Here is a 25,264-nt window from a genome sequence, read left to right as displayed (position 1 = left end):
ATGAATAAAATAACAAAAATTCATATTTCTATATCTAAATTCATGGAAGTGCATTGGTATAGCAAATAGTTAATGTATTTTTACCTCAAAGACTAAACAAGTACATTCAGCAGCATGGTTTTCTTACACAGCACCAAGTATATTCTCAAAACAATGGTATAGCAAAAAGAATAGGTTCCTCAGAAGAGTATATGCCATTTCTATCCCCTTCAAAACTGGACAGCAGTAATTGTCAATAGTAATTTACTGTTTCTGCAGGGCAGTAATTGAAATGTAAGAACTGTCTCTTTTTCCAGGTTTGTTCTCAATTGCACAGGCAGCTTCTGCTAGCATTATCAATCAGATAACAGGGATTCTGCACAGACCAAGCATCAGGACAGAAAAAAAAAGCACATGTTACTGCCAGCAACCTTCCATAAGTTCTCTTCTGTAATCTGGCAACTGAAAAATTCCATGTCTTTTTCCTGAACAAGTAACTGCTGGGTTCAGTACTGTTGCTCTGCACTGAGCCATCATTGTAGAAGAGGTAAAGATAATGATATCTCTTAACTCCCAAAAGGTTTTCTGCAACAAATCTCACAAAACCCCCACTGTTCTGCTTTCACACAGTATGTGTTTCTATGGTTCTCCTCACACTGCAGAATCTGAGCACTTTCCTAGAGAATGAGAACTCAGCATCCTTCCCACTGTTCATCTGTACACTATGGTGTATCTGCTAAACATGAACTACCACAACCCTCTTCTGCTATCCTAACCCATATATTATCAGTTGCACACCTATTAGCACCTTCCTGAACATTACCCCTTTTATTTTTTGTGTAACTTTTAATTCTACCACAGACATAAACCTCATGAAAGGAATTCAGTACCCTTTTTTTGAAAATTGCTCCCATTTGTTATGGGATTTCTTCCTTGTTACAGTACTATTTTGTCATATTTACAAGCTGCAAGGCTGTAGCAAATTCATCATCTTAAAAGTACAGGTCTCCTTTAGGGAACCAAAATTAGTAGAACTTTATAAGAAAACATAGTAATACAATTACACAGGACAATAAAGAACTTTGATTTCTTCAGCCTCCTCTCTGAAGGCCTGCTTAGCCTCTATAATTTATTGGAGAGAGATGAGAGTTCTTACAGATACACCTTTTCTTGCATTGTCTCTAAAGAGTCACTCAAAGAACCTTCTCTGAGAAAGTTCCTATCCTAGCCTAGGCTACCCTAACCTATGCATATTGATGTTTGTATGCCCTCATTTCATATGTGTGGGTACTGAAACAAGAAACTAATTAATTTCCTTTATTTACCCCTTAAACTGTAAGGACTTTAAAAAATATTAGTCCTATTGTATAATTGAAGCAGAAGGGTTAAAACTTCAGCTTTAATTAAAACTCTCTTGATATGAACTCTCAAAAACACAATAGAAAAGCTTTCTAAAGTTTAAGACTAACATTAGTTATTTTCTACATTTTAGCATCAAAACAAAGATTGAATTGTCCTCAGAAATAGAGAGCCTAAATCTGATACACCATCATAAATAAATGGCCATATTGGGCAAAGGGATACTGAGACTGCACTCTTCAAGTATTTTCCAAACTTCTGAAATAGATCTCTTTTTATTCCACTCTAACCTGTGTTTGAATTCAGAATGACAAATTGAAAATGCAGAGAGTACTGAAGTATATAAACAGTTGGTGAAGGTATTATTTAAGAAAATTGAGTTAATACTGATGAAACAGTTGTCTTCTAAACATAAGGAAAATACTTCTCCCACTGAAAAGAAGAGAAAGACAAATAATCAGTTGCAGTTACCGTGCAAGGAGTTTGCATCCAAGGTTCTCCATCTATCTGCATAGGCAGAGACTTGCTGGTCCTAAAGGTACAAATTTCATAATATAAGAAAAAGAAACTAGAAAAAATTGATAAATGTATTTATTTAAAAGGCACATATGATGGCATATAGATATAACCCTGATTCACCCTAAACTCCTTTGAAATTTCCAGTATGTCTCAATATGCTTACAAATGTAACATAGTCAACTTAAAAAGCTTAATCTGATTTTCAACACACAAAGCAAAAACATGGCAAATATTAATGTATCTTGCTAGTAAAACACTACTCTTTCATGGAAGCGGAGTCTGTAATGTGAAATAATGAATGAATGACAAAACAACTTCAGGAACAACCCTTACTAACAGAAAAGACAAACAAATTTGTGCGATTTTTATAATTTAGATTGCACTAGTATATAGTATATATATTATTCTACTATAAAGGAAATGAGAAATAAATTTTAGGTCTATCATCACCATTTAGTAGAATCACTGTGTCTGAGTTAGACAGAACACTCACAGAGAATGAAGTTTGCACTATATTCAGAGTCTTTAACATGCCACGTTATAAATTTAAATTGTTAGCAAAGGGCTGATTTCAACAGAAAGATACAGACAGTATTCCCCCTCCAGTTCTGGGTGTCACATTAAGAAAAGTGTAGCAAAATGAAACAGGAAAAAAAAAATACTACATTTATGGTCTTTTCCAACCCTGTATTTTTGTATAATAACAGTTTGCACACAACACTATTAGAAATAGCGTGGAGTGGATAAATCTAATAATGGAAAAATTAGTGACTCATGTTGGTCAATGGAAATTCTGGTTTGGATGTTTTTTGAAAACAAATTAGCAGTTCATGGAATTATCCCCAATCACCTATGGCCATAAATGAAGGAAGAATGTTTAATGAGCTCTCAGTTTATAGTTCAGGAAGGGTTCCTACTTATTTTTTTATTGTTGTTCTTCTATTTTAGGCTCATATTGCAGAGCTTATGGGTTTAATAAATTTTTGAAAATTCTTACTGAGGAATTCTTGACTGAAAAAGAGATGGTCAATTCCTTTTCAGTCCTTATTAAATGCAAAAGATAGAATAATTACTTTTTCCTTGTGTTCTAATTCAAGTTTACTCTATTGTGAATGTTCTTATCTTAGAAATGATAAAACACAATGAAATTAGAGTACTCCACCATCATTGGCTCACACACACCAACAGATTTAATAACAGTGGCTTGTCAGAATTCAGTAAATAACAAATAAATTAAAAACAGAGCACTTTGACTTCCACAGATCAAAAAGTGCTTTACAATTACTAATTACACACTACTATTCCCTGGTGTGGTATGCATTATAAATGGGTTAAAATGTGACAAAGTAATGCTAAATTACTTTTGGCTTGAAATTGCATGGAGTGTATGTCAACAATAAACCCCAAGATGTTCATGCCTTACTCCTTCTGCTCCAAATGCTTGACAATACTTCTTCACTGGACAAAATAGCACTTGAATACAACATGTGAAGATTGAATGTAAAAAACCCTCTTTTTAGCTTTTTGACATTTAAAGAAAGGAAGATGTATAGGCATAGAATGTGGATGGAATATATTAATTCCATATACAAAAATGCTACTTTCATAAGAAATAATAATTATAATAATGACTGTTAAACTACAAATGAAAGTCAATACATAAAACTCTTCAGTTTCACTCCAACACTGCAGTGTAAATTAAAGCTGCTGATACCTGATGACAACAGATGAGCACTGGGCAAGCCGTCTTCCAGCACTTTTCAGACCTGTGTATATCTGTCCCATCTCCATGGCTCCTTCCAGACCCACCACTTCCATAAGCTGGTCACTTAGATCTGCAAAAGTTGAAAAAAATCCACGTTTTGTCTTGACAGCATTTTGAAAGCAGTCATATTGACCAATGAGAACTGTCAGAAGACAAGCTGACAATAAAAGATGCGGAGAACAGAACTGGTAAAAACGATTATTCCTAGGGAGAATTACAGCTTTAAGTTGGACACAACTGGGCCCTGCTGTCACACAATTCTACAATATCCTAACCAAAATTATTCTGAAATAGAATATTATATACATGGTTACATGAATACTAAAGAAATAATTTCATTATATGAGAAAATAGAAGATATTCCTTCATTTTGGTTACCTGACACACAAAGAATGAGATGTTTACAGTGCAGAAATTTATGCTTTTTATTTTTTCAACAGATATTTAAAATCTGTAAAGAAAAAGTCAGTGCTCCAGACCCTATTGGATTCTCTTCTATACAGTACTTTCCAGACAACATGTACAACTCCAATTCAGTCTTTACATGCATGCACTATTATGATGAGATTTTGCATTGGATCAGTGTCTTAATTAGTACAGAGATGCAATGCAAAAAGGCAGAAAAAAACATTAACAATCCACCTAGCCTTCCAACTTGGTCATGCTTGTTTGCACTCAGTTATATATTGTTTGTTTCACACTTCTTTTCGACTAAATAATACTTTGGCATTGAACTTCAAAAAATATTTAAATAAAAATTAGTTTACTTGACTTCAATAAGTAAGAAAAAAATTCTGTGTAGAGTTTCAGGTACAAATTAAAGAGCAATAAGCAGTCTGCTCTGAGAAGCAACCAAGCAAGGTAATGAAACATTATCCAGAATCAACTAGGGTGTTTTGTACAAAATGTTTTATATTCTCCTGCATAAATAAACGGTGCCAAGACCAAAAGGACAAGAAAAAGAAACATTTCTTTTCTAGCTGTATAATATGTGTATTTTATAAATTGGCTGTTAACATCAATGTTTCTAAAAGGTACATTGTTCAGTGAAGCAAAGCATTGAGATAAAATGTTAGAGTCTATCATCACACTGAAAAAAACAAAGAAAAGCGACCACATTACTCTGTGTATTTTAAACCCCTCAACCCTTAATGAAGGTAAAATCTCATGCTAAAAATCGTATCTATGAGCCTATTCCAAAGTTTCAATGGGAGTCTTTTCTGTTCACTTCTTTGGGCTTTCAATGAAGGTAATTAACTGAAAGAAGTGATGAGGGAAAAAATATATTAAAAGCAAATAGGATTTATGATCTGGATTATTCTGTTTCCAGCAGAAAATCTGATACTATCCAAAGCCTTCATTTTTCTTCTTACACTTTCTTAATATTTTCTGCTTTATTCATTTTTTCATCACAGTGAAATCAGTTCCACATAATACTAATGAAGAAAAAAATAAACAATGTTCTTGCCCATTAAGGGAAAACAATAAGACGGTCAAAAGTTTAAAATGTACAATATCATTAATTCTAGCTATATATTTTTATAGCTTGCATCCATGTAACACATGTAAGCCTAATTTTGTATGTCTGGCTTTCCATTGCATTTTTTTTCTTAAAATGTTTCCCATAAGTAACATTTAAACTTAAGTGAGATTTAAATAAATGCTGCTTTTCTTGGTAGCCACAGAGTCTTAACTGGGAAAGAACTACTCATTTTCAATTATTTATATATTATAAAGGCACATAGAACTTTTTAGATGTACTAAATCATTAAAATGTTTAGCCAAAGAAAACATCAAATTCCTATTCACTGGGCCATTAGAAAATTATTATTTTTTAAAATGGAAGAACGATTAAGAACAGATTTATATTTCTGACAGCTCAGGCAATATGTGCAATATTCAGAATAGTGACATTTTCAGGGACATATATTTGATTCATAATTTTTCAGGAGCTGTGAGATTAGTGCCAGTAGCAGCAGTGTAAGCAAGGGCCAAATCCTGCCCTTTGATCTATACTGCACTTCTCATTAAATGTGGTATATTAAACATTGGAAGATGGAACTGAACAATACTCTCATCTACCAAAAAAGTGAAGCCCTTTCAAAAACTTCACATTTGCAGTGGCACATTCCCAAAGTGGAGTTATTTTAGGCCAAATATGAATATTTTTAGAATCAAGCTTAAATTAGACATAACTTTCCTTCAGAAGCAGTAAAAACTAAAGCAAATGTAACATGCAATTATTGACTGCATTAGTTCACACTCCTGCCCTTGATGATATATTTGACCTGGTGCTTTTGCATAGTCATATCCATTTCAACAAACCCTTGAGATATATTGACTTTGATAAGAACTCAAGTGAAAAGTGGAAAAAGGAGTATGTCTATTTTAGTCCCACTCGTCAAGGATGTTACATGGCTATAGGTACACTGCTTGAATATAAAAGGGTCAAGACATAAAAAATGGGTTGGTATTGCTTCATAAAAGGTCTCCACCAAAGATTTAGAAAGAGACTAAGTAAGCTCTCTTAAAGGAGATCTGATTTTCTATTAAATTAACAGATAGGAAAGGGGAAGTCATTCTTCATTCTGGTGGAAGTTTATCACTGATTGTTCAGAAAGATCAGTGCAGGCCTCTGTACTGCTCAACACACACCCCAAAATAATCTGGAAATAGAAGTAGAGAGTGAGTAATGAAGATTCAATGAAGGAAAAACAAAACCCAATAATAAAAAAAGTTTAGGAATTTTACAGTACTGAGTAATGGAGCTTTACAAAGGCAGAAAGTTCAATATATGTTCAATATATGCAACTTAATGTCCATGAGGAGAAAGAGCACTCACTACAGATATGTAGACTGTTTATATACATATATATATAACATTTGGAAATAAATATGGTGTGTGTCTCTGTGTGAATATGCTCATTTTGCTGGAGTATAATTGATACTGTCATGCTGGAATGAACATTGTGGAGTTACTGTGGCAAGTTCTATGAAAATATCAGCTCAACACTCAATTTATGATCACCAAATACTGCAACTGGTACATCCATAAGGTATGGAATTTGTAGTTCCAGTTCAGTCAGCAATGCAGAGGAAGAAAAATAACTGGAAATGACAGAGGAACAAAAGTGGTAACAAATATGGAGCAACTTCTGTATGAAAATAAATACTTCAGGAAGTAAGGAGATGAATGGAGGAAAGATGACAAAATACCAAGTGCAAATTGGTATTTTGCACTTGGTGTAGGTGAAGACAGTAAAGTAATTCAGTATTTCTCAAATGCAAGAACTGAGTTTTATAGTACTTCTAGACAAGCAGGAAATCCTTTTTACATAATATCTTGTTATGCCATGAGGCCACACTAAACTGAAATTACTTAAATCAAAAATGATTCATATTCAATAGGATAGCTTAACAGAAAATAATCACTGTAAGTTTGCTCTCTTATGCTTTATTTCTAATACAGGTTGGTGTTAGAGGTCAGATACTGAGCTACACAAACTTGTGGGTTGATCTAGTATCACTATTCTTGCTGACTTCTTATGCATCTTATAAACTGTAGTGGAGAATAATGAACGCTGCCACTCACTAAACATCACTTGGCACTTAAAACAGTTTATAATGTGGACTTTTCTGTGACATGTATCCCTATTGTGTTGGAGACCTCATTGTGAGAGTCACTCTTTTTGATCCTCAAATTATATTCTTGTGTCTCCGTGTCTCTAACAACTATAAAGCAAAAGATGTTTTTCTTTTTAGGGATGCATTTCTTTCTTGTGTTTCTTCTGCATCCTACTGATTTTATTTCAAAGAGAAATTGATTTATTAAAAATATGGATATTGATCTAGTACCCATATCCAACTGTGACGGACAAAGACTCTCTAACAGTTTAAAGTTAGAAACTATGTGTTTATTGCAACGCCTGGGCAGCGTAGGGGATAGCTCCCAAATACACACCGCAATTTACAGGTGATACAGAGTCCTTTTATCTCTGCAAATGTTGAATACCCAAAATAAAAATACATATTCATAACTTTGCTACACCCCATTCCCCACTTCGTACGGTAATTAGTTCAAAAGCTATTAAACATGCGTAGTTTGTTCCTTGAAATGAGTCGGTGGTCCCTTGCATGGGGAGGGATCTCAAAATGAGGAAGTAAATGAAGTCTTCCTTGTTCTGACCTTTCTACCTTTTCAATGCAAATATGACAAATGAACCCTTGGTGGAACTCCCATTCCCTGTCTTCAATTGGTTTCAGAACAGAGGAGGCCTACAATTGTCTTATGTTCCTAAAAGCTATTTATCAGTTTTTATATTCTTCATTATAAACCCAGCTAACCAAACATTATGTTGACAAGAAATCAATTATTAGTTAACTACTAACTCTTAACTTCATCAAGGCCTACCCATTTATTTTAATTAACTCAAATAAAGCTTATCTCTAAACAAAACTCTTAGCTCCACTAAAATCTCAAAATTCCTTAAAGTTTATGTCTCAAAATAATTGGTGATTTTAGTGATAAAATTCTTCAATTCTTCAATATGTTTCACCTATTATAGAAAAGTTTACGTTTAGGAAACTAAATGTTAGATTTTCAAGAAGAATTTCACAGCTAAGAGTGAACAAAAGCAACTATCAGATACTGCGCAGTTTTTCTTTCTAACCAGTTCATTCAGCTGCCTAAAGGAGAGCTGAGGTCTCACAGGTAAGCTATCACAGAGAGCATCTCAGTCCATTAGGAAAGTGTTTTCTGACTGGTGCCTTGGGGTTCCCCAGCCCGTTTGTTCTACTTCGAGCCCTGCGAAAGAGCTGAAGGCTCTCGCTTGTTTTCTATGTGAATGAGTCATTAGAGTGTGTGGGAATGTTTTCACAGCACCATGTCTCTCCTGTCTCTTCCACAAACCAAAGTACTTCACGTGTCTCCTCCTATTAGCCCCGTCAGTAAACAAAGCCAGCTCTCCCAGGGGAGCAGTGCTGTCAGCAGACGGTGACGAGCATGCAGAGGGGCAGCTGACCCCTTGCACTCATTCCTGATGGGGAGATAAAGTCACCGGGGAGCTGACTGCCCATTTCTTCCCACAAGGCAGCAGGAGATGTTCAAACAGAAACTTGCACAAGTGGCAGACAAAACATTGTATGTGACTGTAAGCCCTTTACAGCCCTTCCCAAGGCCCAGAGAAACACACTTGGAGACTTTAAAGTTTCCTAATGAGTTTACGTTATCCATTATCTTGGCATTAGCTGAATGCTTCAATATTCACAGTGAACACACAAGAGAAAAACACATTTGGAATTCATCTATGAAGATAAAGCAAGGAAAGCAAAATGGGGTAGGGGGTGGGTGGGAAGAAACATGGTGTGATTAGAAAAACTGATTTACATAGAGAAGTTTCCCTCTGTAATGGAACTGGTTTTGATATCCAATCTATCTTTGCAATATATAAATATTGCTGTCCTGGCAAGAGATTGAATGACTCTATTATAACTTGGGGTTACTGCACTCACTCAGGCATATTTGCATAAAAACACTGTTGGTCAGTGGTAAATCTGTCTCTGGTAGCAGTTTGTCTTCGAAGAGAAGGGGCTCCACAGCTTACTAAATGTAATCAAACCCTAGTAATCATCACTCTGGAAATTTTTTGGTTCCAGTTAAAATACTGGATAAGAATTTGAAAGCCGGTACGATGCCAGAGGATCCTTGAAAAACTCCCAAGCTCAGTGCTCTGCACCACATGAATGCTTCAGTATCTTCCTAGAACACAGCATGTATTAAATCTCCAGTTACCCATTATGCAGGAATGTGAGGTTGCTTCCATATGCAGTGATAGGGACTATTGTGAAAAAATGCTAGAAATGTGTTTACTGTCATAATATTTTCCTGATTTCAAACGAACACCTTTTTCTAAATTCCTGGTTACAAAAAAATAGTAAATTCTGTGCAATCTGTACATCCTGGGTTTTGTTATGTCTTCCTTTAGAGAAGCTACCTGAAGTAACATTTGCCTCAGCATTTGTAATTGTTTCTATCAGAGTTGTATCCCAAGGCCCAGATGATGTCAATGCTCTGTTTTGTTACTGATTCGCAGACATACACAAAAGACAGCTTTCCTACCCAAGTATTTACAGACAAATAAAACAGACAAAGCATTGGGGAAAAATAATATTATTATGTCCATTTTACAAAGTGAAAATTGTACACAGACATGTTTAGGTCCTGGAAAATATTTGTTTGCATATTCAGCTGAATATATTGTGTGTAGACCCAGAAGAGTCATAATATTATTTCTACCACATAAAGTTAAGCACAAGAGATTTCAGAACTGACCTGGCCAAGATCACATGTGAAGCTTGAAGCACACACAGGAAATAAATCAGCAAATCCTGAATTTTAACATTCTGTTATCAGAAGTCTGTTCTCCCACTTAATGTTGACTTCAAGGATATATATCAAGTCCTATACCTATGGTAAGTGACCCTGTTTTGAGTATTTCATGTTGCTGAGTTTGCTTCTAAACACTAAAATCTCAGGTGGATCTCTACAGCCATTTCATGCCAGTATTGATTCTCTAGCTTTTATTCTTGTCTTCATATTTTGTTTTCCTAATATTAAAACAAAACAAGCTAAACCTTCCTCTTAGTGTGAAGGAAGATATATCACTGATGTAATTCTCACCCTGGAGAGATACTCAGATATAGTGATAATAAATTAGGCAGATATTTCATGTACATAAAAACACACAAAAATGCTAACACATTTTATACCTCTGTGGACATACACAAATGATATATATTACCTACATTTAAGCATATGTGAGAAATTCAGTAGAATTTTGCTCCACCATCAGAATTGATGGTGCACTTAATAGGCCTAATGGGATAATGGGGTAAGATGCAAAAGTGCTAGTTTTGTCACTTAAAATGAATGCAATCAATAAAATCCTCTCTCTGCTGAATTTAGCGGCATAATTCTTACTGATTTCAGTGGAACTCAAATTTCACCCAGTATCTTATCTTGCACCAGTCTAGCACACAGGCTCTGTCCTCAGATGGAATAATTTAACAGACATAGCTCAGCCTACTACTGTGCAATGGATTTTTTTCTGTGTACACAATCATCTCCCAATTCTCATTAATCACAGAATGACGAGTTTCTCCACCAAAAAAAGAAGGATAAACAAGGAAGAATCAGTCCTTACAATTAAATATTTTATGAAACTTTTTAACATGCACAGAAGACCTTTGTAAAACTTTTCCTAAAGTGAACCTTTTTTCCCCAGCTTAGTAAGGGAAAAGAAAGTTCTTCATAAAAACTTTTCTGATTAATGGTAAAAGAAGGAAAAAAATCCAACAACCAAAACCAACCTACCCCAGAGCATTCAAATAAAATGACTTCCACTCAGAAACTATTCCCAAATATCAGTGTTCAGATGTTCAAAATTTGAAACAAGGGATCTTATCTTCCAGTTTGGGAGATCATTATGTATAAGTATTTTATGGTAAAGGTTGGCAGACAAAATGTATTCTTTTTTATTGCATTTATGTTTTTAATAGTTTGAGGTACAATTGCACTGAACATGCTTCCACACCAAAAAGCTCCCCATTATTTTAATCTGTATTCTTTTAAAAGTTATTTGTTCAAAAGGATTTCACTGTGTTACTCTTATACCCCCTTCACCCAAGAGAACAAAAGCCATTCTATGAAAGGAGTCTAAACTTGGACAAACCGTAAAAAAAAAAAAAAGCAAAGTTCCTCTCTGTTTTTATCAAATTTGATTGCTGCAGCTGTTCCCAGTTTCTGTATTTTAAAAATAGCCTTATTCAGTGCCTTGTTGGCTAAAGGCCAGAGTACCATTAGAACATGCTGTACGGAAAACCTCTATTCAGTTACAGATACAGAAATATATTTAAGATCAGTGGGGGTCATCTGCAGCAAACACTTGTATGGGGGAAAATGGAATTTTAATGTGCTTGGACTGCTCACCACTTTTAACAGATATTTAAGAACTTCAAACCGGATACCTTCCTATTTGTACTGGTGCTATCGTATTACCAAGCACCAGGTACGATACAATATGAGCAAGATCATTTCAACTAACAAAAATAGATCTAATTCTCAAATTACTCCTTAGTAGTTCTGGCATTCACTTTAAATGGCTCCTAGTAATACTGGATATTTGATTGGTCTATAAAAATGCCACAGACTAGAAAAGAAAAATACAGTAATATTTATGGAAATGTAGAAATCTGATCAATGAAAACCAGCTTTGAATTGTACATTTCTAGGAGAACTAGTACTAACATGGGATAAATGTTTCCTTTCTGCAGGGTTACAAACTGTATTAACAACATCATCCCTATATTTATCCACCGGAGTTTTTTTGTCATCTGCCAGAAAGAAATGTTCACTCCATTTACATGAGTATTAAAACTACTTCTGATTAAGGTGGTAGAGTCTTTGGTCCAGGAGTTCAGAAAACCTCAAAGATGATCTTCATTTCTCTTGTTCTTCATGAGAACCAATTCCATTTTCTTCCTCTACTATGATTGTAGTCCATGGTGTTTAGAGATGACACTATGCAGAGTGGATACCAGTTTTAGAAGCAGCAGTATTTACTTATTAACCAAGAACCTAACTCAGGAAAGTATTCTGAACATCAATGAGATGTCTCATAGATTACTTCTCATCATTTATGATGGGGTAAAATGCCTGCCTTAAAACATTTAAAGTTATGTATTTCTGCTGCACCTGGGGAAGAGCCTTCAACATGGTGAAGATATCCAAGGTGGTTGTTTGGATAGGTACTAAGAGGAAAAAATCAGTGAAGGCATCAATATAGTCTATGGAGCTTGCTGAGATGCCAACTTTTTGGTGGTGGGTTTGCCTCCTAACTTTCTTCACCCGCACTCTCAATACCTGGGTTATTTTAACTGAATAAATACCACAATCATACTTTGGATTGCAGTTTCAATGACATTGTTCAGACCCTCTCTTTGTACAGAAGGAGCATTGGACAATTGAAGTCGAATCCAGTGAACCCTGGGGAAGGCATTTGTAACACTTTTGTCAATCAGACAATCTTCCTAAACTTCCTGCAGCCTGCAAAGTTAAAGAAGCTTTGATTTAGTTTCCCACCAAACTAAAAGTATTTGGTGCTGTCTGAGGTGGCCTAGGATCTCTAGGACAAGCCTGACAAAGCCTGACAAGCCTGACAAAGGAGCAACAGAAGAAGCAGATGAAAGGATGGTATCTTGAGAGGAACTCTAACGGTGTGAAGAAGTTATATATGGAGAATTGAAGAAAGGCTTAGTTTTCTCCTGACAGGGATTCAGCAAATGAGTTTAAGAGGTCTGGTTTTCTGGAGAAGCATATTTTTCTCTCTTGTCACCAAGAGAATTTTGGGACACAAGTTAGCACACTTGGACAACTTAGGTGTTCTGCTAAATCTACCACTCAAAATTACCATGTGTTGGCTTCTTTGTAGAGGTTAAGGCCTGAAGAAGTGATGCACCCTCTACTTACTCACTGTTTGATGGGCAACAAGTTTGCTTGATAGCTCCAGGACTAAGCTCCAAGTATGTGAGCAGATTTTCCCAGGGCTTTTCCTTGGATTTGTTCTGTTCTCATTAGTTGCCATTGCAGGATTTGGTCTCTGCTATCTAACCTAGCTACATACAGAGAATTGCTGTTATTTTTCTTCCTTTCTGAATGACACACATTGCTAAATATTCAGTATTTTTTATACTGTTACTGGTTTACAAGAAGACATATCTGGGATACTCTGAAACCTTTGCTATTGCAGAAAGCAAATGGGAAAGTTACCTCTAATAGTGATGCAAGAAAATGTCTTTGATGTGCTTTACATGGAATGACAATTCAAAGGACCACAAAGAAAGCAAATATAAATTTCTTATTATACCTTTCAATATTTTAAATATTAATGACTGACATATAGCTATTTTTCAATATCTTTTCTCAACAGTTATTTACAACATATGCAGGAAGAAAAGGTGTTTCCATAACCATGATCAAGTACAAAACGGCTCCAAATTTCTTCTCAAGCCCAAAAATACCTAAGTCAGCCACAAGCATCACAACACCAAGACCCAGTTATTTTTAGTGATCTAGTCCTGAACAGTATCTCTCAAAAAAACCCCAACTTTATTTCATTCTGAACAAAAGAAGACTACTTACAAGCAAAATTGTGTCTGGTTATATTTTTTAAAAACACTTATTCTGTCACAAACTGAAAGACACAATGTTTCACTAAAAAATTATCTGAGCACACATTATTCAGTTGTAGCACCACTCATGATGTTTCAGGTATCTGAGAAATACAGAAGCAAAGTTCTTGCCCAGAGCCAACTCCTCCGTCAATCCTGTGCTGAAAAGCTCTACTGAAATGTATAGCCTTGCTGAATTTGTCTTTAGAGGGATTGGAAATGGTAAGAAAAATCTATTGTTGAGGACTGTAATGCAAAATAGAAGACCTATAAAATGAACAAAATTATTCTCATCTAATTTTGATTCGTTTTTCTCACTCTTGCTTTTTTTTTCTGAATGATGAAGGATAAGAGAAGTACATGAGAAACAGGTAAGGAGATCAGTGTTGTCTCTGAGACACATTTTTAAAGGACCTTAATGGTGGTGTCTGCCCAACAAACCATCTGAGCATGAATACTCAGTAATATCCAAAGGACCACATGCATGTTTCAAGCATGACTGTTAGGTGCTCTGTTTATACAGACCTATTGCTATGGTAACTACTTTATGGTACATGCTTCCAGAATACTAATTATAAAGCATTATAAATAAGGTTGTGTACAACAAGCAAGTTTACATTTACATATTTCCAGCATCTGAAAATTCAGCCTTACATGTAGAATATTTTTTTATATACATGATGAAAATTTTTTTTCAAAAGCAATCGCACATTATTATAATTCATGCATTGTGATGTTGGCTTCAGTTTCTTTTCCATAACACTACTTTGCACTAGGATCAGCAGCACAAGGGGAATGCAATATACTGAGGGAATTAAAGAAAGCAGGAGATGCAGGTGCACTAATAAATGGGTGGCCTTTGGAGCACAGTATTTATGTCAAGCTAAACAGAAACCTAAATGTTACACATAAGAAGTGGTACAACAAGAACATCTGTGTTGGGGAACTGAACTGGCATGGCTAACACCTCCAGTGCCAGGTGCAAAGGACATTTCAGTACAGCTTGAGTGATTTTGACTGTTAGCATCTGTATTTATGAGATTATCTCTTTTTTCCCCCTCCATATTCCACTGGAGTATTTGTATTATACATCTGGCTTTAGATTCTAGCATAGCAAAAGACAGGTTTCAGTCCTTCAATTTCTGGATCTTAGCCATAGACCATTTTTTTTTTTCAGTCTTGCTTTTCATAGAAGCATAACACCAGAGTCACTAGCAATTTCTAAATGTATAGTTGAGGAAAATGAGCATTTTTCCCCAGGAAAGAAAGAACCGTTAAAGGAAAAACTGTATATTTTATCTATTCAAAGTTGATGAAAAAATGCCTGTAAAAAAAGCTTTTCCTCTCTAAAATACTAAAGCTGGATTGAAATTTCTCATTTTAATGTCTAATCTGAGAAATTCTAGATTTTCATGTAAAGTCACTTTTTAAAGCCAATCCTCACAATAGTATGAAAATTTTTATTTCAAGTTCAAGGGACATGCCTGATTCATAGAAATATTGGTAATATTTGGTAGAAGACTTGATTGGTAGGAAATGCAAAACTAGTTACTTGTGATGTATTCATTGAAGTCCAAATCTAATAATCCTTGAAATATTTGGGATTCCAACAGAGTCCACTGAGATCATGACCTACTGTATTAAGTGGCTCAGGCTCAATCTTTTATTTCTTAATTAGGCAAAGATTTCAGGAATTGATTGTTTAAACCTGAAAACCTAAAAAACTACCAGTGGTAATGTTAGTTCAGGTGGAAGCTGATGGCCCGTTCACCATTATCATGACACCAACAAAATTTGAAACTCTTCCCAAGAATGGATTGTAAAGCGGGGGGGCGAGGGGGAGGAAAGGGAGGAAAAAAAGGAAGTATTAGAATAGTGTTTGTATTCTGAAGAATCTACTCATTTTGGTGCACTGAGTCTGAACCACAGCTCTCCATGTTTTACTCATCCAGCATAACAATCCCTACATTCCCATTCAAGACCGGAACAAAACATTGTCAATAGTAAAAGAGGACATAATGAGCTTTGAAAAATTTCTTAAAAAAACTGTTTCTTTCTCCTGGTAATTTCAAATCACCTCTTTCTATCCTCAGCCACTGTTAAAACCCCTTAAACGTGTCTAATAAATAATCTAAAAAGGGAAAGGACAAATTATTTAAGTCTACACTTCCCTGGGAATTGGGAGTTTGTTTCAACACATTGTAAATTATCTTTCCTAACTTTTAATAAAGTGTGACAAAAATGCAATAAATACAAATAAATCCACAGGGAAGAGAAGCAAAAAAAATTACAAAAGCTTGATGGGAAAAAAAACCCCAAAACCGAAAAGCTATAACGAATTTGCAATCCCTAGTCACTCATCTTTTCTTGTTACTTCAGTTCTAATGCCAAATTCCTTCATTATTTTTTGACCTGATACGAAACGCCATCTGGCAAAAGCATGTTGCAATTCTAAATAAATGAAATAATTGGATGGTTGCTTTAAAATATCTTTCATAAATAAGTACAATTATACATTAGCAAAACTCACATTATTGCCTTTCTGAGCTCTGATGCTGTGCTGTGACTTTGTGTCTGCCTAGAGGACCTGCAGTTCCCGAGCAGTCTCGCATTTAGTGTCAGACTGTCATGAGCCTGATGAGCTTCCACAGTCACAAAGTATCAGATGCATATGTCCATATGTTTGATTTGTATTTCTTGTATACATTATTATCATTATTATTGCTACTACTGTTAGACAAGGGTAACACCACAGACTCATCAGAATCATTGCCCTGAGGATGAGATCACAGCCTGAGCGTCCTGATGGATCTGCAGCAGCAGATTACAAACCATATGGCTGACGTGGTTATCTTATAATAAACCAAATGGCTGTGGGTATTCAGGAGCCATTTCAAAAGTGGATCAGATGTCACTGTCATAAGATATCTCAATCACACTTCAAAATGTCTTCAGAATAATTCTGGCCAGTGAATTACTTTCAATCTACTACCACAAATGTTTTAAGGTCTGAAGAGATCATCCTATTGAGTGCTACAGATGTATTTCTGCATCCACACAGACCCTTTTGCTAGTCTGGGGGATCTTCTGCAGAGTGCACACCTTCCCAGGCATACATCATGGGAGGAATCAGGTCAGAAGAGACAGAGAAGTCATTGATTAATTGAATATATGTTACTACATTGCTCCTCAACAAGTTATGACAAGCGTGGAGTGACAGCGAAAAATAAAATATTTGTTAGTGATGAAAAGTGGTGTACAAAACAGCAGTTGGTAATGAGCAAACATTTTGCAGCTATAAAGACCCAGCTGCTTTGGCTGACTAAAATGAAAAGGAACAATGCTTCAGGGGTTGTGAAAGATGATCTCACAACTGATGGATTATATAGAAAAAAGAGACTTCTGTTTAGAGCGTTTGTACTTTTTTCTTAACAAATCTAATTTCTTTGAGTCAAGAATCCTAGGTAAGTATGGCATGAACTAAATGAAAACATGTTCACAGCTGTTGAAACCAGTTTATTCTGTATGCCTGCTTTGTCTTTCATTAAATATTCATTTATTGATATTAGGCTTATGAAAAATTTAGCATAATTTTAATCCTCCCCGATATGAATAGGAGAAAATAAAGGAAAAGTGAGTTCATCTATGTTTACAGGTATGTGTGATACAAATTTTGACATTTCCAGAAAATGACAACAAAATCAGGAATCCAGGAGAAAAAAAAAATGTTGTATGCATCACCTAAATATTTAACAACAGTATCAGCTTATGTTAATCATATTTCAGGGGTTGGGTTAAACATGCTGTAATTGTGCCATCAATCCACACGAATCAAACCTTTATTTAATAACTGTAAAAGCTGCCATTTGCTACTTTTAAGGTATCTAATTTCTCACGGCCTTTACCCAATAATGGTCACTAGAGTTACAAAATGCTAAAAATAACTATGTTTTTGAAAGTCTTGTTTGAGTTCTTCCTGCAGAAGCTGAAACATCTGTAACAGTATGGCAGTTATCAGCTTCTTGTAAATTCTGGCACTGTTCATTTAAAAAGGCTTTAAAAGTACAAGTAAAAACATTAGTGTTTTGACTACTTGCAGGAAACTGGTACATATACAATTAATATAAAGGGAACTGCCAAGTCAATCTGAGCTTAAAAATCAGGGACTTGTGTTATTTTTATTTGATTTATTTTTGGATTTGTAAAAATCCCCAAGCTGTTGCAAAACCTAATACCAGTTGAACATTCCAGGTACTCTATTTTAATTAATAGAAACATATTGTTAAATTCAACAGATATACAAAATAATAAACAAGCAAAAGCAGAAACATCCTTATACAGTTTAACATATTAAAAACCCCCAAGATTCCTCATCCTGATTTATGCAAGGAAAAAAATCAAACAAAACCAAACTCTAAAAACAAGTGTTCAATAGCAAGCACAGAGAAAGTTCAACAAAAGTTTGACTCAACCCATATTCAGATATAATGAGAACTGGACCCGGTCCTAAATCTATTGAATAAAGGGAGAAGTATCCTCTCAGAATGAAATGAAATTAATCAATGCTCTTTTGGCTATAGCATAAAAAACAAACAAAAACAACGAGGAAGATAAAAGGAAAGCAGTGAGGGACAACAGAGTTAATGGCTAAGTTTTGAGATATTTTTTCTCCATCATATGTTTTCTTCCAAAATATCCTAGAAAATGACATTGCCAATGCTAATTCCCAATGCTTAAACAGTTCTTTATATCATCAAAGCACAGCATATGCACTGAAGTTCATGGCACTTATCATGGAAAATAAAATGTACAACACTACATGAAGTCCAGAAAACTATGGCCTTCGCAAGAGGATCGAATTAAGGTTAGACTGTCTGAATATTGGCCTTTTCTATATTTTGCATTCTAACTCAAAAACTAACTAGCCTTTGTTGCTCTTTTAACTTTTTATGTTAAAAAACATTTTATGTGTACATAAAACATAAAACCAGAGTAAATTTAGAGAATTTTCCACATGCATGTAAAATAAACTTTGAATAGAAGTTTTATGTTTATCTAATCCTGCTACCTTAATTTCTTTTAAATTAAATTTTCAATCTTTCAATTGGAAAGAGCTATTGTTTAAAAATTTAAGTAAAGCTTTATCAAACTGAGAATACATTTTGCTGAACCCCCACTACACTCATTTTCCTGTTGCAGTATTTAATCTGTAAAGGCTAAGACAGACTGCCTATTGCTTTTTCTATGACACAAACTAGGACCACATTTTGATGTTGTATCACAGGAGTCATGACTACTGCTAATATTATGAAGTATAGATCTTTATTTGGGATCTGCTCCAAAGCCTGCCAGTTCTGGGGGAATAAAATAACCACCATGTGTTTGGTATCTTAACTTCCTAAACGGATGCAATATCAGATGAGTTGTGTAAGAAATTCCTGCTTAAACACTTTCATTTTATTTTTATCTATATATTAATCACAGAGTGACAAAGACACAGGGAGAAAAGTCAGGGATTTTGACTTTCAGCTCACCCACGTAACTCCCATGTATGAAAGCCACCACATCTCATTTACAGCCCTGGTCCAATTGTATCTACCAGATCAAAAGAACTATTTAGAGTTACTATATCTCTGGATTCTTCTGGATGATGGGAATGGTAAAACCTTAATTTCTATACATTCTCACAAAATGTTTCATACTCTGGTTTCATATGTGAAATCAACGATCAATCGTGATCACTAACAAAACACTGAGCATACTGTGAGCTCTCCAGGGCACAGACTGGCTTTTTTTGTGTGTTTGTTCCCTGTAACTCCACTATCTGATTAGGCTCCTTAGGAGGTACTGGAATATACATAAATAATAAGCAGGAGGAGACAATTAAAAAAAAAGGAAATAATTGCTACTATTAATCTATGAGATTAAGATGTAAACTACCCACTTTGCATTGCACTGCTGGGTCCCAGGGGAGGTCTGGCAAAGAGTGTGTGCATACTCGCCCCCATCACTGAGCAGTGCTGCCTCCCCAGTGCAGCAGAAATTCCACCCCAGCACACACTGATGATTCACTTGGTGTTTTCCTTGGCTAACTTGAGAAGTGTTCCTCTCTTCAGGTCAGTCACTCAGCCCTCTTGCAAATGTCAGCTTACTGCTCACAACTATTTTTCCATTCACGGGGGTTTTAATAGGCATGAATGAGGACAGTTATGAAGGAAATTCACAGTGAAACGGAAAGCCCTGAAACGCAGTTACTAATTGGGCATCCAGGCTTCACATCTTTTTCAAGCCGACCAGCTCTTGCTCATTTGAACAATGCCAATGATCTCTTTCTAGGCTGACCATCATAAAGCCACTTGTACACAGTAGCATGGCTTTTCTCTGAGCTTGTGAGTGTGCCTGCAGCTCAATGGGACTATTCACATGAACAGATGTTACTCGATGTGAACACTGGTTGCAGAATTAAGCCTGTCCTTGCTCTTCCTCTTGCTGCAAACATCAGCTGCTCAGACATCCAGGCTGTTTTTTTTTGTTCTTAAATGGCTTTTTGCTATACAAAAAACATGCAAAATGGCAACTTTTTAAATTAAAAAATCAGAAACAAAAAACCCCCTATATTCCATTAGCACTCATATAAACTAACGTTTACATACTTCTCCATATAGCTTCTTGTATGGATAATGATAAGAAAAGGTCCATTTAGTTGTTCATCATAATATTTTTTTGCTTTCATAGATAAACAAAAACATCTGTCTTTCACTTGAAAAGATATACTTGAATAGAGATGAAAGGATGTCAGACCAATATTGAATTTTTATTTTCATACCATGCAACAAAAGCTGATGAGTCTACAGATTGTGTTTGGCTTGATAAAATTTTTTTCATCCCAACACAATTTTTCTCTATACCAAATTATATATTTCAGAAGTATATAGGACAGTCTTAGCCATGGGGAATAAACCTCTAAGAATTATTAGACAGACACCTAACTGTAATGTTTGCAAAATTTTACCATTAAATATCTCATAATATTTCTTTATCTAACTATGCTTCTCAGTTTTAACCAAATTGTTACTATTACAACCTAAATTCACTTTTGGTGTAAGAAAGATACTCTGACTTAAAACCCAAAATTATGGGTGTTAACATTTGCTTGTGGAAATAAATTATAAATTTGATAATTGGCAATAATAGCAATAATAATGCTTTCCATACTTTTCATTTAAAAATTGAAGGCATTTAGCTTTTTTACTTTCAGGTGATGGCCAAAAGTGATCCTTGATATTAGTATCCTTTCACACATTTATATTTTTAAATCTCTCCAAATTGATTCTGTACTGAAAGCACAGCTGAGGCTCACCAAATATGTTAGAAAAGGTATAAAAAGATCCTTTGAAAATGAGAAAGAAAAATACCTGAAAAGCACAAGCTTCACAAATAGCAACTATACAACCAGGTTTAAAGACCAAATGAGGCTTGTGGGGCTTGTTTTTGTTTGTGTAGTCTTTCCTTTTCTGTGTTAAATAGAAACCTTCAGTTATTTTTCTTTGTTGCAAACTGTGAACCCAGTAGCCTAGGAATAAAGATCTGGGAGGAAAACTTTATGGGAAGTACATTTCAGATACAGCTGGACCAGGTGGTCCAATCTGCCAGTTTACAACTAATTGGCAAACCATTTGCTCTTCTTCAGACCCCTGGTACATCACCTGTTCTAATGCCTTGTCAGAATTATGGCAAGTGGATCCACAATCTATTCTGACAGTTATTTAAGAATCCTTCACTGAACATCATCTGTGCCTGCTGATTTATGTATATATTTAGGAGTCTTTATGTATCCTCTTATTTCAATATTGCTCATTTTAAATTATACTCATTAAATGTTAACTCACTTTCTTCTATCTTCACATACTGAAAAAGAAAACAAACCTGAAGACAGAGTGAAGAAGGAAAAAAAATCCCTGCAAACCCCTCAAAACAAATAATGATGAATATTTCCAAAAAACTGCAGGTTCTCTGCTTTTTCTTCTTGAGTACCAAAACATGCTAAACGGATGCAGATACCTGGTTATCCCACCTAACAGAGAAAAGTGATATTCCTGTTTAGCAGGTACAGCCACATTTATCAACAAATGAAGGAATTTGGAGCACTTGCTCTCCTGTTCCCTTCTCCCTTCAGGCTCACAAATTACTCTCAAGGGAAACAAACCAAAGAGTACCAATACATTCTTAAGTACCAGACACACAACTGCAGCCATAAATTCACACAGCAAAAAACAGGCTAAAAAGATTCAGAATGTAAAACCACCTTCTCCCAATCCAGACACCTAATACCAATGACCACCTCCTATGGTACAGCACACATCATCTCTGTTTTTAAGTCTGTTAGTTAGTTCAGATTCCTTATATCATCACCTTTCACTGCTGGAAAGTGTATTTTCTGGCCAAGTATCTTCCATTAGCAAAATCCATAATGTATACTTACTAGTCTTTTCCTTTTTTTTCTTATTTCTTAATTCCACCATTCTCTCAGTTTATGGAGAACCACGCTGGTACTCCTAGTACCAGAACTACCATCTGTTATGCCTTTATTATTGTATCACTCATTCTATGCCATCTTCCATGTCCTGCCACCTCTTACTAACACTGCTTACTAGATACTGGCATGATGATTCTCTTAATGTCACGGTATGTCCTTTTAAAATGCAGTATATTTTAATTTTTTACTGGCTTATTCACTATGATCACAGGTTGTAATCCACTGCATCTAAGTGCCAGCACCTCTGTTCAGAGGACACAAGAAGGAAGGAGCTGAGCATATCCAACCCTTCTATAGACACACACCCAAATTCCCTGTCTCATAAAGAGAGAGACTTATTCCCTTAAGTCTCTCTTCATTGACTGTATAAGGAAGCAAGTGTCTAACACTCCCATCCACTTGGGACCTGATCCTTTAACCATATTACAAGGTGAACAATATTACAACTGATGGACCAAGGTTGTCTTTTATTAGGAAAGAAATTATCTTTCTGAATAAAAGACAACCTTGGTCCATAGCCACAGCAGCAGTAGTGACTGCTTAGCTCCCAGTAGCAGGATACCCTTAGAGTTTAAGCCTACAGAAGAGTGCCTAACAGTTTTCACAGCACATCAGAGGCCCATCAATGTGTAAGAAGAAAAAAATCTTTTATAGGATTATGAGGAAAGCAAGAAAAAGTATTCCTGAAAACAGGAAACATGTATTCAGCCTGTGACAGTGGAGCACCCAGACATCTTTCCTGGATGAGGCCCCTAACTAGCAGTCCATAGTGAAAAGGTAAAGGACCAGGAAGTTATCTGTGCTCCTGACTAGTATGGCACCTGGGTATCTCCCTGTCTGAACTGAGTCACAACAAAGCCTGAGCTAGAAAATACAGTTCCATCTCTCCAGACCAACGCTAGACGTCACAGCTGTTACCAGTACCCAACCAAGCAGATAGGCAGGCAACCGAGCAGTGCCTAATGCATTTCATTGCCTGCAAGGTTTACACTGCATTAGAAATTAAAGTACTGGACCTTTCTCTGTGGGTTTAGCTGGATTTCAGACACTTCAATCACAGGTTAAGCTATATTAAATTCATGGGATCCCATCTATTCATTAATACTAACATTTTGATATTAAAATTGATTCCACAGAACTGATTGGACTACTTTCTCCTGCTGATCCTACCAACTGCCATGATGCACAGTGATGTGTTATGCCTAACTTCTTGAAAACCAAAATTTATCTTGAAATTGAAACCATTATTAAATTAAATGCAATTAAATTATCAAAGTTTACATTTTTACTAATTGAGCAGTAAGACAGGATTTAAAATATGTCATTTGTCCTGGAAACTCCTGAATGTCATGTTTTGGCCTAGGGAATTTCTGTAGCTAGATCATGAACTTGTGGTAGAGTGATGAAAACACTGAATTGTTCTGTAACAGTATAATAGTCTACTGATCTGAAGGAACACTGCATCTCAAGCTGGAAACAAGCCCACACCTTCAGCAAATACTGAATGAAAACAATAAATTATATTGATTCATGGGAGACAAAGGATCCTGCTGGAAAACAGTATCTAATGGTAGTAGGAAGCAAACCATTTTTTATGTAATTTCAAAGTAGTAACATAGAAATGACAAGTTTTATGCTGCTCCTGTGTGTAATACGTACTGTTTTCTAATACTGTGCTTTGGGCCCAATAAGAACTAAAGTTCTATCTCAGTACATGCTATGATAGCATCAAATTATTTTCTCTCCAAATTGATCTGCATCATGTGTTAAGACAAAAAAACTCATGTTTAAATTCATACCTAAAATACCTATAATAAATAAATAAAATCAATAAGACCCACAGCAATATATTCCAAGCTACAGTGTGCAGATCTCTCCTTTAGGAGAACAAACATTTTACAGGGATAGCAACCTGGCTGAAGGAAGCTTTTGCAGTATATAGTTTCACAGGGGAAAGAACTGGAGAAATATTCCCCCCAAAGAAAAGTGATGTAAAAGAGGGGCAGAGACAAGTAAAAGCATAAATACTTATGCTTTGCTTGCATAAAGAAAACCATTTGAGAAAAAGAAATAAACAAGCTCTGATCTCTTGACTGATCTGGGGAAACAATTCAATTAAAATAATCAACATGCCAGATCTCCCTTCCTGATTTGCTTAAGTAAGCTTGCATTTGCAATTGTAGAATTAGATTGTGCATATATATGTGAGTGCTTCCCCCCTCCCCTCCTCCCCCAGGGAAAAATCAAACTTACAACGGGTTGTTTAACAAATGTTATGGGGGATTAAAAGACCTTGGGTTCCCAGAATTTCGGCTACACTAGGTGTAGCATTTGTATATATTAAAAGAGGGATCTGGCTCAGATTTAACTCAGCTATTTCTTTGTAAGCTCAACTAACCAAACTTCAGCTGGGTCACGTGTCATTTTGGTCTGGGACTGTGCACTTTCTCCATAGCAGTAATAATTTTTAATAGTTTCTGTTCTACCCAAAATAAAAAGATGAAACACCCATTTTTATGGTATCACTTTTTGAAATGTCTGCACAAATCCGATCCATTTAACTTAACAAACAAACAAAAAACCCCCCTCCAAACAACAAGAATGACATATGGCACTGTTGTTATCTTTACCACTTCAAAATCTTCAACATTAGTCAAATTCCAAAAGAGTGATAAAGTGTTACAGATAAAGATCTGTAACATAAATGAAGATTATAATCTAGGTAAACAACACATTTCCAGTTTGGAAATAGGAAAAGAACCTGTTTCTTAGTGCTGCAACAGAGCAAGTAACAGGAAAATCAGTGATGGATTCAGCAAAGCACTCTGACAATGATGAGAGCATCTCTGTTGCTCTCTAAGACTATTCCCACACAGAAC

General features: G+C 35.5%; 1 protein-coding gene across 4 annotated transcripts in view; it reads right to left on the bottom strand.

The window, feature by feature from the left end:
• The window catches only part of DGKB (diacylglycerol kinase beta), a 329,294-nt gene that overhangs the window by 10,735 nt on the left and 293,295 nt on the right, over window positions 1–25,264 (bottom strand). For all 4 annotated transcript variants that reach the window (XM_031066802.1, XM_031066804.1, XM_031066805.1 and 1 more), the window contains 2 exons: window positions 3,572–3,692; window positions 1,810–1,870 (listed from right to left, as the gene is read on the bottom strand). In XM_031066802.1, coding sequence (XP_030922662.1) covers window positions 1,810–1,870; window positions 3,572–3,692 — 182 coding nt within the window. The remainder of the gene's footprint in view (window positions 1–1,809; window positions 1,871–3,571; window positions 3,693–25,264) is intronic.

This window comes from Geospiza fortis, unplaced genomic scaffold (assembly GCF_000277835.1).
Source record: "Geospiza fortis unplaced genomic scaffold, GeoFor_1.0 scaffold138, whole genome shotgun sequence".
Classification (NCBI taxonomy): domain Eukaryota; kingdom Metazoa; phylum Chordata; class Aves; order Passeriformes; family Thraupidae; genus Geospiza; species Geospiza fortis.
Note: the sequence above shows the minus strand (reverse complement) of the source record. Positions and strands in the feature narration are given on the sequence as shown.